Source organism: Dromaius novaehollandiae, chromosome 3, assembly GCF_036370855.1.
Source record: "Dromaius novaehollandiae isolate bDroNov1 chromosome 3, bDroNov1.hap1, whole genome shotgun sequence".
NCBI classification, from domain to species: domain Eukaryota; kingdom Metazoa; phylum Chordata; class Aves; order Casuariiformes; family Dromaiidae; genus Dromaius; species Dromaius novaehollandiae.
This window is the reverse complement of record NC_088100.1, coordinates 115,732,505-115,747,791: the sequence shown is the minus strand read 5'-3', so window position 1 is coordinate 115,747,791 and position 15,287 is coordinate 115,732,505. Positions and strand designations below refer to the sequence as shown.

At 35.5% G+C, this 15,287-nt stretch overlaps 1 protein-coding gene across 2 annotated transcripts in view; it reads right to left on the bottom strand.

Moving 5' to 3' along the window:
- The window catches only part of XRN2 (5'-3' exoribonuclease 2), a 62,153-nt gene that overhangs the window by 37,730 nt on the left and 9,136 nt on the right, over window positions 1–15,287 (bottom strand). For both annotated transcript variants that reach the window (XM_026106038.2, XM_064509893.1), the window contains exons 5-17: window positions 14,316–14,374; window positions 14,147–14,236; window positions 12,938–13,010; window positions 12,796–12,846; window positions 12,246–12,403; window positions 11,765–11,839; window positions 11,527–11,660; window positions 11,379–11,436; window positions 11,175–11,282; window positions 9,378–9,422; window positions 8,004–8,135; window positions 4,762–4,880; window positions 1,007–1,142 (exon numbers count right to left, since the gene is read on the bottom strand). In XM_026106038.2, the coding sequence (XP_025961823.1) occupies window positions 1,007–1,142; window positions 4,762–4,880; window positions 8,004–8,135; window positions 9,378–9,422; window positions 11,175–11,282; window positions 11,379–11,436; window positions 11,527–11,660; window positions 11,765–11,839; window positions 12,246–12,403; window positions 12,796–12,846; window positions 12,938–13,010; window positions 14,147–14,236; window positions 14,316–14,374 (1,238 nt within the window). The remainder of the gene's footprint in view (window positions 1–1,006; window positions 1,143–4,761; window positions 4,881–8,003; window positions 8,136–9,377; window positions 9,423–11,174; window positions 11,283–11,378; window positions 11,437–11,526; window positions 11,661–11,764; window positions 11,840–12,245; window positions 12,404–12,795; window positions 12,847–12,937; window positions 13,011–14,146; window positions 14,237–14,315; window positions 14,375–15,287) is intronic.

The following is a 15,287-nucleotide window of genomic DNA, read 5'->3' as shown; positions in this document are numbered from 1 at the left end:
GGAGACATTTTTCCTCTGCAAGAGGTGTTACTCAAGGATGTGCAGAGCTCAGCTCAGCTCTCCTTCAGAGCAGCCAGCTGGGACAGCTTGTCCCCTGCAATGGCAGACTTGTACAAGCCTTAAGCTCTATCATTTTCATCCACCATAATATGCAGGTCAGAGCCCTAACTCAGCTGAATTAATGCAGTGGCAGGGAAGGGAATACACTCCTTTTTGGTCCAAGGGAAAGAAAAAAAAAAAAAAAAAAAAAAGAGTAAAAGTTGAAATAAACTCACTAACTCTTAAGACTTTGTAGGTTTTTGCAGGCACGTGACATATTTGCACTGCCTGTGCTCTAAGTTAGATGTGAGCCGCCCGTTGTGACCTGGAAAGGGTGCAGTTTATCAATATGGCACTGTGTTCAAGCTACAAAGCCCTCCTGAGGCAGTTAAACTTCATCTGCTCAAGTAGATTCTACTCCTAGGTCACACAAAATATAACTTGCTTTGTTCTCAGAGCACAAAAATAGTTATTAACTATCACTGCAACAAACCCCAATATCCAACTAATCTCTTGCCAATCTGACATCTCAATTATCAAAAGACTTAAATCAGATACAGATTACTTAAATTACAGTGTACTTCATAGAACATCATTATAATCTATGGAGGAGACTGACAATTCTGTTCCTTTCACATTCTTACTAGCATTTCACAGGCTTTGCCATTTGTTCACTCATTTAGCCATTTGCAATTAATTGCACCAGCCCTTGCATGGCTATATATTGCAAAGGAAAAAATATGTGCTGGTTCTTAATAAACTAACAAGCACTGTTACTGTGTGTGAGCAATAAAACCTGCATTCAAATCTTGAGTGTCAGATAGAATGGGCATCCACTTATAGTACTTTACATCCTCAAAAAAACCACCACTTTTCAAAAACGAGTAATGAAATATGATTATTTACAGAAAAGAGATAGGAAGCAGACAAAAGAAAATTGAAGTTTCAGAGGAGAACTTTTAAGTACCTGATAATAGTATCTGAGAACCCAGCAAAGCCCTTCAACATAGGACTGTACAACTTTACGCCGGAATTTCTCATCAGATGCATCAACATCAAATTTATTTTTATAATAGCGTTGTTTCCAACCAGCTTCCCATAACCTGCATAATAAATACAATTAGATGATACATTTAATTACATGCACATTTACATTTTTTAACTAAAATATAATGAAAAAGTTTATCTGACACAATGGAAACAGCACAAACAACATGCTCCTACAGATCAGTCACTTGCTACTTAAATTCCCATTTTGACATCACTTTCTACTGATTGAAATGAAAGCATGAAAGCTGACACTCAATAGCAAGAGAATAAAACCTGATGGCCAGCATAAGAGAAAATCCAAACGAAATTCCAAAGCTGCCATCCTGACAAATACATCTTCCAAATACTTTCTGGAAAAAAGGTAGATTTTCAAATCTGTGTCTGCTGGTGCAAGGATTTTTCAAAACAATGTACTGTCCTTAAGTCCATGATTTCATCCTTCTCATCGGAAATCTACTACCAAAACTGATGTTTTAACTTTGTTCTTTAATGTTTCCAACCATTAGAAAAACAAACTCTCCACTTCTTGCCTGACCAATTTCGTTTAATCTACCCTCGGCAAAGCCTTCATTTGATGGGAGTCTCTTCTCACAGCGAGTTCTACCCTCTATTCTTCACACCCTTCTCAAGCAGAACAGTGATAGTTTCTGTGCTACCCAAAGCAAAAAGTAAGCAAATAAATAATTATTTTAAAAAACCTTGTTTTCTATACTCCATTGCTGTTCAGGCATGCTTTGATTACCACCAGAATTATCTGAAACATCAGGAATCCAGTGCATGCTGATTCACATTAGAGCAGTCTCCTTTCAAACAGGAATCTTTAACATTCATCTCTGGCATGAAAGGCTGGAGTCTAAAGAACAACCTTATGCACCATTTATGCCTTACTTCACACAGCTCCCCCAATGTCTATCTAGAAATGGGGCACAGGAAAAACAACTACCTGCTCACCTTCGGCAGACAAGCATTTGAAAACCTCAGTTCTAATGCAACATAATGGTTAAAAGAAAGTGGAGGATGCGCCATCTTATGCCACATTTCAAGAAAAAATATTTTATGAAGATTAACAGCAAATATATTTTAGCAGTCTGGACTGAAAATTTTTTATATATGAAATACTTGTCATGAAAAACATATTGCTCAGTTTCTTAACAAAATTTGGTCAATTCTTTAAGTCTGGAAAACAGTTAAAGACAAAAAACTCTAGCTGAAAACCCCAAGCAACAGCTAATAAAGGTGTAAAACAAACACTGACCATAGGCTCCTCCAAAAGAGAAAAGGCAAGAGGAATACAGTTGTCTTGGCCACAGGCAGCAACAGCATTCACTTCTTACAGGCTACAAAGCTTTCCTTTCTTACACATTTTATCAGCTCCCTGCATCCCCTGTATTCCTCATCATTCAATAGGTGACATGTCAATTTTAAGAGAGTAAGTGTGCCACAAGCATGGAGCTACTAATATGCACAAAAACCTTCAAATTGTTAGCCATACTTGGCAATTCTGTGAATTCCAACTGAATTCCAGTTCAACTCAAACTGCTATCTAAAAAGTTATTTTAAATAATAGAAAGATTAAGCTCTGCCTAGAGCTTGGTTCAATCATGATGTCATGCTTCAAAACTGGCCTCCCTCACAAAAGTTTTTGAAATCTATTATTCGCCACACTGCAGGTATTTTTATATCTCAAAGATTACATGAATTCTGGTATTTGGATGAACAAAGAGCAAAGCAAATTACAAATCTGATTTAGAAAGTGGTTAAATCAGATAACCCTTTAATAATATTTTTATTTTTTAAATAGTTTTATTCTAGATGTTCAAATCTTGGCATAGATTCTCACATACAAGAAATATAATGCAAGGTTCCTTTCCAGCAAGGATGCAACCTTTCTAAATTATTTGGAGAATCAGAACACAACTAATCTGTGAGGTTAACTCTTATACATGACAGTCTCATACTGCAATAAATAGACTGCAGCCTTTAAGACAGACCAGAGGTTGGTTTATGCTTTTTTACAACATGAAATCTTTTTGGTTTTGCAAAAACAATTTTCCCTTCTTTAAAAAAGGTATTAGACCTGAGCTAGTTCAAAGATGATTCAGGAGGTAGAAAAACCCAGGAATGGTTTCAGAGTTTAAGCAAAACAGCCAGGTGAGCAAAGATGGGAGCTACTTGCTCTGAAGCCTTGAAGGACAGTGTCAAGAACTTCTACAGTCTATGAGCATCTGACTCTAGGAGCTCCCTGGCAGCTGGATGCTTCCATAAGATTCAAAAACCTTGCCGTAAGGTAACAATAAACAATCTGCTCACTTACTAGAAGTATTTGTCCTAGTTTTAAAGAATTCTAAATGCAAAATATATTTTGGTAAAAAACTACTCTGAATCCAGCCCATTTAAGCAGTTGTTTTTATTTAGGAAGAATCATTTTCAGATTACTGTTTATTCTAAATTAAATTCCATTCTGATCCAAATATAGCTTGATACACAACATTCAAAAAAAAAGTCCTAGAAAATAAGTTTGCTCACCATTTCCCAACACAACAAAAAGCACAGAAGTGTTTTTCATTCACAAAAAGATCCAAGCAAGTATTCTGATCTACAGAAGAGCTTAAATGATTAATGTTGCATATCCTTTCGGTTGACAGTACCAAATGTGTCAAAACTACAGCAACTTGTAAATCACCATGGCTCACTCATACTAGTTGCTATAACTGCTAAATGCTTCTTTTAGAGTCTCAGCTAAAATTCAAATGGTAACCAACATTAAAACTTATCCCGATTTTAGACAGAAATTTCCTGCCTGTTGGATTAAAACAAAAAAACACCCCCCACACTCCATTTGGTTCTACATGCACAGGAAAAAATAAATACGACAACTAGAATATTTACTGCTAGAAGATATAATGGGGTAGATACAACAAATATGTCATGACAACACTGCAGAACACTAGTGATCAATCCTTCACAATAAATAACCTTTTTCTTTTTCCATGTCTATGTCCCTTCACTTGACAGAAAACAAAAACCTATCGGTTGCATTTATCATGACAGAAATTTAAGTTATTAGACAAAAAGAATTAAGGCCTTAACCCTTATATCTTGATTAAAACCTTAAGTAAACTCACACTCACTGTTAATTCACAGTCAATTCAATTAATTCCCAAATTCCTATCCCTTAATCATCTGCAGAACAGCTGTCCTAAGGAACTTAAAGAAGAATTCCTCATAGCCAAAACCAGGCCTGTTACAAATCAAAGACTGAGGAAATAAGATTGCGATAGTCAAGATAAGCAACACTGTGCACGCTAACATAACTGAATTTTATGGGTTAAATAGCTTAAAAATTCAACTGCAAAACAGCCGCATTCAGCTCACATAATCAAAACTGAACAGTGAATGTCTAGCCAATCTAGTGCTTGGTCTCAAAGGGAGCAGTGGCTTGGAGGATGTAAACCTGCACGCATACTAATCTAGACACTTAGATTTAACAGCTATAGCTTACACATCTCACTGGAATTTACTGAATATTCTAACCCTCCACATTAATTACTGATGGATAAAAAGATCATAGAAAAGCATCTGAAGGCACTGCTGCTCTAAGCTAAATGGCATTAATTAGACTGCATCTATCTCAGCAATTTGCTAACAAAGTGCTACAAAAAATGGCTTCACCTGATATTATCCTCTGGCTCAGGTTCACTGTCACTATCTTCAGCTTTTCGCTTAATTCCTCCTGCTGGGGATGGGGTGCCATCAGAAGTGAGACTGGTATTTGGAGATGATGAAGTTGTCTAGGATCATAATTATTGCACATAAATGGGGGGGGGGAGGGAAAAAGGATTTATTAGGTATTTTAAATTCCAGTTAAAATTAACAGCTTTGTGATAAAGAAAACTCATGTACATTATTTTTAGTTCCCCAAAAGCTCCATGTAAATGGTACAAAATTCTAAAAATATTAAGTCAAGAAGCAAAAGAAAAGAAATACATGTCTTTGCATTAAGAGACAGGCACTCAGATGTACAGTCGAAGAATTCATTACATTTATGAAGGAAAAGGATACAATGGACAAGACAGTATAAACTGACAAAACATGGAAATTTTTACATATCCCAAAATAAGCCTTTGGAGTACAACTGTTGTCTCTAGTCCCATAGCTTATGTTATGACTTCTTCTTACAGTGACAACAAAAATGCATTGCACATGCAGGCTACTGTGCAAAAGCTGCTTGTAATTCAGAACTAGCAGAAACACTCCAGGTTTTGTCACAGCTGATCTTTTAAGCTATTTTTAAGATTATGTATTTTTGCATGGACTGTATACAGACTAAAAATCAAAAAACCCCTCTTCCACTTTCACTTCTACAAAGTAGATTTAAGATAAATCATTGCAATGAAATAAAATGTTGTATTTGAAAAGAAAACTCAAAATAAACAAGTATGTAGCTTCCCTAAAAGAACTAAGTTGCTTAACCCATGTACAAAAGTTTCAAGATTAAAAGGGAAAAGCAGCATTAACTACACTTTAAAACCACAACTTATATTTACTTAGGCTTAAAAGACAGAAAATACATCTTTATGAAGAAAAGAACCCTTACTCAAAAGTCTACTCACTGTTTGGATGAAAATTTATGAACAAAAAAGAGAATAATTGTCATAACTTATCAAAAGTTAACAATCAAGGCAGCTGAGCACTCAATCTATTTCCAATTTTCCATGACTTACTGATTTTCAAAAAAATTTCTTTTAAGTTTCTCTCTCCCTGTCAACAGGCAATCTTTTGGAAAGTAAAAGCAGTTCCCCAAACCCATAGATATTCAAATTATAATTTTCCAAAATATAAATGCATATATATATATATATACACACACAGACACACAGACACTTAAGTCACCTGGAACAGAGATGATTAAAGATTATGACTTTTGTCTAAAAATACTGCTAAAATAAAGCACTGAAAATTGAACGGAAAACTAGAAGTTGTGAGAACTGACCGGAAGAGACATAAGGCTCAGGGGAAAAACATATGCAGGTGGGAATGGCGCAATATTTTGCACATGTGCTTCTTTTGACGCACTGATTAATGGCAGCTACATTAAATTATTCTGTACTATTCACAGACATCAACTTAGCCTTCTAGATAAGTTCTGTGGCACTGAATAAGTCTTGCGTATGTGCAAATCATTATTCAGTCTAAATCATGAGCAACACCTGGATAAAACAGACTACTACTGATCTGATCTGCTCCACTAAAGAATGAAAAAATGCTGACTTGTGTATAGTTTTCTACAGACCTAAATACAAAGCACAGGAGAAAAATTAAAATATTCTTCCTGCTGAGAAATGTCACATTCTAGGGCAAATAATTCTTCCAAAACACAACAGATCAACCCCTTGATTTTCTTGAAAGATTCAGTCTCACAGCTCTAGGTTACTGCAAGTCTGGCCTCAAGTATCTGTTTACCAGCCTCATTGCTACTGCAGGTGTTGGCAGAAGGGGGGAAAAAAAGCAGCACATTCAGCTTCACAACATCTCACGGGGCAGGAAAGTAAGTTTTCCTTTTCTTTCTAGCTTGTATTGAACTACAAGCTGGGCCTAACATTGATCAAGCTAAAACTGAAGCATAAAATATAAAGAGTAATGCCAAAAAAAGTAATTTAGAGATATGGAAATGTAAGTCAGATTCAGAGGAAGGTAGTTCTGGTATCACCCAGAATCATATGAATAAATCAGAAATTCATCACTAGTATTTTTCATTTAGTAATAGGAATCTTATTGTTACTACTCAAGTCTCAGCTTTGGCCTGGAGTTTGGAACATATTTTGTATTTTCATAAAACTGGCATTTTAGATATTATTCTTCCCTCAATTAACAGTTCTAGTGGAAGATGCCTGGTTTTCTGAAAGTTGATCATGTCCAGAGATCTTTTTTCCTAGAGAGGGCATTACGGGAAAGAACCACCAAGGTGCTTTTAAACTGAACATACAAAGAACAAGAAAACCTAATCTCTGCTCACCCGCAAAGCTTAAAACCAGCAGGGGCCAAACTTCAGTGAACACAGGAGCATGGGGAAAAAAAATGCAGTGATAATATGTTTAATAATATGTTAATCTAGGAACTGTAAGAAAATGAAATAACTGAATACTGACGTTTTTATAATATACAAAACACACTTGCGTTGTTTTTCACGTATACAGGCCTTCCAATTCCCTGCTTAAAACAAACTCTTTATACATATAATGACCAGTAAAACAAACAAACAAAATGCACACACTCTAGGTATATATCATTCACGCTCTAAAGCACAGAAAACTGGGCCGGAAGTAACAGTTTCAGCACGATCAAGCTATACGTAAACAATTCTTAGGTTATTTTACCAATTCTTAACACTACTGAGAGACAGGAAGTCCCCTCAGAAAATTAATAGTTGAACTGGTCTGCAGCAGAGGTGTCACAAATTCTAAAAGCAATAAAAAGGAATTAAAAAAAAATTAGAATAACATCTCCAACTCAGAAGTTCTGTTTGTTTTTCCAACAAACCTACAGGGGAAGTTCCTAAACTTATATTCACAAAGAGGTTCATCTTCACAAATGTCGAACAAGTTTGATGATAATAGATATGTGCTATATTTGATTTGGATACATTGGCCTCACATTTGCCTTTCCAGAAATATTTAACAAGCAATGTCACTTCAAACATTAAAATGAAGAAAAAATTTATTCAAGTAGTCTTAAAAAAAAAAAAAAAAATAAAAAAATCAGTCATTAAAAGCCATTTCCTTGAAAAAATACAGGTTTTTTTTAAATCTGTTTTTCAAAACAAACTTGACAGGGCAGAGAATAAGGCATCCAGAGTTACACAGGATATCATTATTTCTCCTTCTATTTGTAAATACCTTTAAACGTCTACTTACAGAATTTTGTCGGTCATGCATTCTCATTTCAAAGGCAGTCTGTCGAGGATTGCTGATTGCCTGAGGACTAGATCGATTTCCCAGAGCTTGAGGGGAAAACTGTCCACCAGGAATAAAAGAAGGATGATCCCGCTAAAAAATAAATATACATATGTATATTGAAAGAGGTGTGTAATCTCCACAGCATATGTGATGATGCTCTATCACAATTTTCAGCTTAACATACCTAATATAAAACAAGCATAATTTAATCAATTATTCACTCAGCTCAGCTTAAATCAGTTATGATTAACAAGATCTTACCCAGACATAAGATGGCACTTACAAGCAAGACCCTTATATTCCTAAAATTTATGAATTTTTTTCAAAGAAAAAACAAACAAAAAACAAAAAGCAGTACTTTGTGCTGAAATTCTCATGGGTTGAAAGACAGTTTTGGAGGAAAATGAGACTCCATTTAACTTACTTTGAAAAAAGGACTCTTTGTAAGCAAAGTGAGTAACTTCTTTCATTCTAACAGGATTAGTCAGATAATAACTAATTTAAAAAATAAACACAGATTATAGATAACACTCAAAGAGTAGGGACATCACGTAACTTGAAAATTTTGGAAGCTACATTTATCTGAGTGTCCTACCCAAGAACAAAGCTACACTGACATGAACATGTAAGACCCCATTTTTAAAATATCCAAACATTTCATGCATAGAAAAATAAACCTCAACAATAATGCAATTTAAAAAAATTAAAATTATATGGATCAGAAAGGACAAACATGCTCCCACAACAATTAACATTTCTCTTTTACATTTATGAGAAACTTGGCAATGCTGACTTGCTTACAGGCAGAACGTTTGACAACTAACCTGTGGGGAAAGCCTTGTTTGCTTTTTTGGAATGCATGCCTTTAAAGAAGCAAATCAATGCAAACTCATATACGCATTAAACTTAACACCTTAAACTAATACTCCATTAAAGGACATTGACGCCACAATACAGCTGCTGACAATACTTATGTCAACACACGGAAAAGCAACTCCTGTACAGTTAGCATGGCAAAACACCACAAAATAATCCTGAAAGTGCAGATATGTCTACATTTCAAGGACACAACATACAATTGTATCATTGGGCACCTTCAATTCTCTGTCACCTTCCCCAATTTAAGAAGCCTTTAACATGCATTTAAGAAGCCTTTAATATGCAACTCCTTCATTCAAAGCTCTAGTTTACAAAAAGCTATGGAAAAAAAAACCTGTAAGCACAGACCCAAAATAACGTGATTACTGCACCTTCAACTCACATTTACTGAAAGTATACTACATATTTTAATTACTGATAGCGTTTTTTGCATTGTGAAAGGAATGAATTTACCTTCATTCTTTTTCTTTTTTCTTTTTGTCGCCTTTTGAAGTTGTCCTAAGTAGAGAACAAAGAGAAATAAAGTCAGTCAAGCGTATAAGCCTCTTGGAAAAATATTTCATTACAACCCTCTACCAGCTAAAACCACCATAAGGTTTTTAAGTACTGTTCCAAATAAAACACAGGTCAGTTCTTATATCTGTAAATCCAACAGATATGGGATAGAAATTTCTACTTTACATGGAAAAACTACAGAAAAAAGTAGCTGTGTATTCAAAGCCCCACAGTGCTGGATATGGCATATATTCCCTACTAGGTTTTGCCACAACCACCAGGTCTTCAAACTTATGAATGGAAAAACTGAGTTTTAGCAGTAGCAGCCCACTGGCAATTTTAGTTGGAAGTGACATCAGTATCAAAGGGCTTCAAGTGATAACACACAGACAAGCTCCTTGTCTGAACTGGAATTGCTCAAAAATAAACTTTAAACAAACAAAAAAACCCAGGAGAAACACTGAAGTGCTAGAAAAGGGCAAGATGAAGCTCTAAAAGATATTTGTTACTCTTGGCCAAGGATACTGAAAACTTGAACATCAAATTGGCATTTCCACTTCAAGGGACATGTAGGCTGGAGTTATTATAAACAAAGTATTTTGCCAGCACTGGCATAGCATTTTTTGACTGGATATTAGATACAGTTCTCTTCCTTTGTTCACAAGGTGTTTTTATTCCCTGTACTTAATGAATAAGCTGCATACACAGGGACTTAGGATATACAAAACACACCTCTCAGCCAGAAGAAATGCTGTAACATGTAAAGAGTTGTTTTCAACATCTTTTTAAGCTGCTGAAAAGATATAAAAGCAACTGACAAAATAAGTTCTAGATTTTTTTTTTTAACAAATTGTTTTAAAGACAGGTCCACTAGAATTTATCTTAAAGCTTACTTATAATGTGAATACTACCACATTTGAAATTCTATCCTAACTCATCTTGAGCGAGCTTAGTTAAAAACAAACAACCCCCCCCCCCCCCCAATTCAAAGAGACTCCAGAGAATGATTTTAAACACTGCAATATTTAACACTTAGAATAAAGGGGCGGGTGGGGGAGACTGAGACATACCAATCCTTGAACTCTACAGAACATGTACAATGGGTCTGACCATCTCTTTCACACAGAAGCAAGCAAGTATTGCCTGCCCTCCAAAATCAGCTACATCCCATACAGTTACATCAACGCAGCCAGACTCAGCACCCTCTGTCTTTCCAGAGAAAGAACCAGTACAGGCTTAGCACCTCTCTAATTCCAGCATGTCTCCCAGGCTGCAGAGCTTGCATATGTCTGCAAAAGACTGCACAGACACACTGTGGAGATGGACCAAAAAAGCAACAATTTGTGGACAACTCTTAGAAGACAGGAGGTACTGGCAAGAAAAGAATGCATTCTGCATTCATATTTAGTGCTCTGCCACTGCTCACTGCCAGCACTTCCACAGGTTGCAGCAGGGTACGAAACAATTCCTGTTTAGTTTTCATAGCAGCTATTCAAAAAGCTGCAGGCAGTAACAAAACTGACATACAGCTTTCGTCTTGCTGTTACTTGGGATTACAGCAAGAAAAATAGGCCCTGCAGTTCAGGGAAAGTAAATCAACTGGGAGCACTCAATTCATTTTCAAACACTGAGGAATTCACTGGAGATTATAACAACAAAATACAAAGCTGTTATTCTATTAAGGTAGCGTAACAATCTAACAGTAATGCAAGTGATCAAAAGCAAATTCCAAGAATGTAACAAAGAAAAAGTTACATCGTCATCTTTTCTCTTTTTGAAAATACTATCTTCAACTTCTCCAACAGCTAACATGATCATCTGGACTCGCTGTAGGTTGACAAAACCACTTTCTGTGAGGTATCCCTGTAAATTACAAAGCAATATAGTTGAAAAACAAAACTCTTCTGTAGTAAAAACCCAGATATTTTTAAGAAAAAGGCAAAAAAAATTAAAATTTACCCCAGTTTTGTGCACTACATTTTTATATATGTTAACCAAGCGATCAATTGCTCCCTCCCTACAAACAAACAAAAAAAGTATTAGATTCTTTTCATTTTAGAACCACTGTACGTATACTTGCAGGAAAAGAAAACATTTTCACATATACCTGATCTCCAAAGATGGCAGATGAGGAAGAAAGTCATTTCCCACAAAGAAGCACATAAAGACCCAGTCATCAATGCTTCTTTCAAAATCAAAAGTAAAAGGCAAACTGGCCATAGTGAGTTCTCTTTCCAAATACTGCAGCGCACACAAACAAAAGAAAAAGGACATTGGAAAGCTTTGTGCATGCAGTTTAAGAACATTCCTTATACAAAGCAGATGTAAAAACTGCTTTTGCATACCTCTCGCAAAACACATAATCGAATGAAGATAAATTCTTGTTCAGAGGTAGGAAGACTGTCTGCAAACTGATCATGCTATAAAATAAAACAGAAGATTGCATTACATCCAGGTTGACCTTAACGTTTCCCCAGCTCAATTTTAAAGGCTTATTTTGAAAGGAGTTAAAAGATACCCAAATAGAGTTTCTCAAGTACTTAGGCAAAATAGCAAAATACATGCTTGGCATATCTGTCAAGTCATTGACAGTTTTCTCTCACCAGTGAAAAAAAGGAGTGAGGATTTTAGGTTTGGCATAATACTATTGTGCTACAAAAGTACAACTTTTATTTATTAATAAAATAGAAAGGCCAGGTAATTACAACAATATAATTCCTATTGTGCTTTGGCCAAAGACTAGAGCAAGAATCATTTGTGGATCTCATTAAGACATAAATTATTTCACAAATCAAAAGAATTTCTCCAAATGCTGATAATTCTTACCTTGCCTTGTTTTTCTCTGGGCAAGCCTTGGCAATCCTTAACTTCATGACCCATCTGGTTACAAAGACTACATGGCTTGGGTTTATTTGGTTTAAACTCTTCCCTAATTATAGTGAAATTTGGTTCATGTGTAGCTAATCCAAGCATAATTAGATCAGCTATCAATCAAAAGAGAAAAATAAAAATAATGAAGGATGAACATTATTATGCTTTCTTTTAAAAAAGAAGTTAAAAACACAAGTACATTCTATCTTTAGCAAGTATGAACACACAGATGTGCCTACTCACAGGCTCATTCTGAATCATTTTTCTAACAAACCGTTAGTAGTGGATAGGTACTAAGATACAACTAAACGAAAATTAGCCCTTCAGCTATAGACAATGCTGGATCTTTCCCAAGTATTAGATAGAGCTTTCAAAAACAAACAAATACACTGGATATTTCCACAAATGCAAATGACATCATAAACACAAAAGTCAAACTGAATCATTAAATTTTCAGCATAAGAAAGCTTAACATGAGATATATTGCTGGCGCAGGAGAACTCACCATCAGCCCCACACAGACAGTGATGAGTGTTTGGGTCATGGTTTGGTTGAGCTATACAAAAGAAAGTGACATTTGTTCAATTTAAAGTCATATAAAATAATTTAAACATAAAATAAAATGTTCACATTTATTTGAATGTTACCTCTTTGTCTTCTAATATAATCCATGATTTTATGTTCACCTTCACCAGGAGCACTAGCATCAGACAAAATAACCTGTGAAGCATTTAAAGATTACATAAACAATTTATGCTGACAGAGCAGAAAATATGTACTTCACATACTGAATATTCATTCTGACTTACAAACACTTAAATTCTTAATATCTAATTGCAACTAAATATTATAATTTAAAAAGTAATTATTCAAGAGTTTTGATCCAATGAGTATACCTTCATTTTTTATGCAGTGAACTAATTCTGTCGCATAGCTTTTCTACTAATTCTAGGACCAAGCTGACTCAAGTATCACAAAAATTATCAAGACATAATTAATGAGTTTTAAATTTCCTAACTAATTATCGAGACAATCATAATACGCACCAGAGAACTAACAGATAAAGCAGACATATCCTCTTCCCATTATATCTGCTAAACTCATACACACACTGATACATTATAACTTTATACACTTCCTCACAGTGATGTCCAGATGAGCATTAGGGTTTACAAAGCTCACGTCAGATAGAGGGAATTAAGCAGAGTCAACTGCCCTCTAATTAGACCACTTTAACATAAACCTATGGAAAATAGACAGACAGCTGCATCTGGAAAGGCTGAATAATTTTGCTCTCTTGTACAGAGCAAATAGGGTTATCGCAAACAAAACTTGATGGTGGTGGAGTGGCTGAGGAACAGGAGGAAAGAAACTAGAAGTGCAGAAAGGCAAGAAGGCTGATATGAATCATTTTTGTTGCCTGTCATTTAGTGTTACTCCATCACTAGAAATAAAGGAGAAAACACAGCCTACATGAGCTAGCAAAAAAGTTAAAACATAGAGAAAAGAATGTATACACAATGTATCTTGACACTCCTCCCCCAAGGAACGAAAAGTATTCTTAAAATCCTGTCTCCCGTTATATCAGACTGTGGTTTCTAATATCAAATCTCATTATTGCTCTTAAAAGAATCATTTTCATATGAAATAAAAATAAATGGCTCTGTTAGATGGTGTTATTGGGATGAAATGCATCTCTGAAAGGCCTAGCAGAATGTGTAAGCTAATCCATTACTAATAACACCACAGTGCCTGAAGATAAGGCAAATCTGTTAAATTTTTACTCTTCAATCATATCTCAATCCAGCCTAATAGAATACCTTAATTATCCTGAAGTATGAAACTGTGAAACTTACTGTCAAATTTTTCCAACCTGGGTCACTGTTTAAACGGTCAGCAATGTAATAGCGGAGACATTTAGCAAGATTGTCCATAAACTCAGTTCCCTAAAAAGTGACAGAAGGAAATAAATTAAACCATCATTCAGACATTGGCAATCGCTGGTTAAAGTTCAAGATTACCTACTGGGGTAATACAGTTGCTGTCAAATCTCTCTTTCACTTCTTCTGGAGGAAGAATGCCACCTAGAGCAATGAAGACATTTAACACAGTAAACCAATATGGAACATAAAAAAGGCTTTCGCATGACAAAACCCCAGATGGCTCCCCGATAACAATCAACCCTTTCATTGATAATTATTTTGTTTTAAAAAAAAAACCCAGCTCTTACTATATTACCTCCATCTTAAGATAAGGCAATTAGTATTTGTACAAAAGGCATCTGTTGCTTCAAAGAAGGGATTTCACTATTTACTCTGCTAAAAGTTCATGAAGGAGATCTCAGGAAGAAACTAACCTTGCTAAATCAGATTATACATTAGGAAATAATTGTTCCCCCACGTATTCTCCCTTATGGTTCCACTACCTATTCACCCGCCTCACAAACAGGGTTATGCCAATTAATTGTCCTGCCTTTTTAATCTCTAACTGGGTTACACAATGGCCCTCTCACTTGGACTGCAGCACTATTCCTCCTGCCCAGTCACCTGAATTTATTTCTCCAGCCCAACCAGCATGTTTCAGTTACACATTCTCCTTTCACTCAAGTCTTGTCACTGTCACCCTTAGAAAGTTGCAATAGTTTTGTTTCTTCACCAAGTTTAAAGAGTTTCCACTATCAAGTAGCTACTCTTACTTGCAGTTCATTACTCCAGTCTAGCAGTATTTTCGTCTGAACCTCACTTTTGAGGCTCAACAATCTTTTTCTTTTTCCTTCCTCCAAGCCGTACATATTTGTATTTTCCTCCACAGAGTTTTGGTTAGCTTCCCACTGCTACATTTATCCCTGTTCTTCTGTTCAATTTTTTTCTAAAGTAATTAAGACCACCCAACACAAACCCATTTCAGGAAGGGAGAAAGAAGAAAAAGAGAAAGGGTCATTCTGTTTTATCTTAGATCCTAACTAAAAAACAGATCCATCCTTCTGTAAGCTTACTA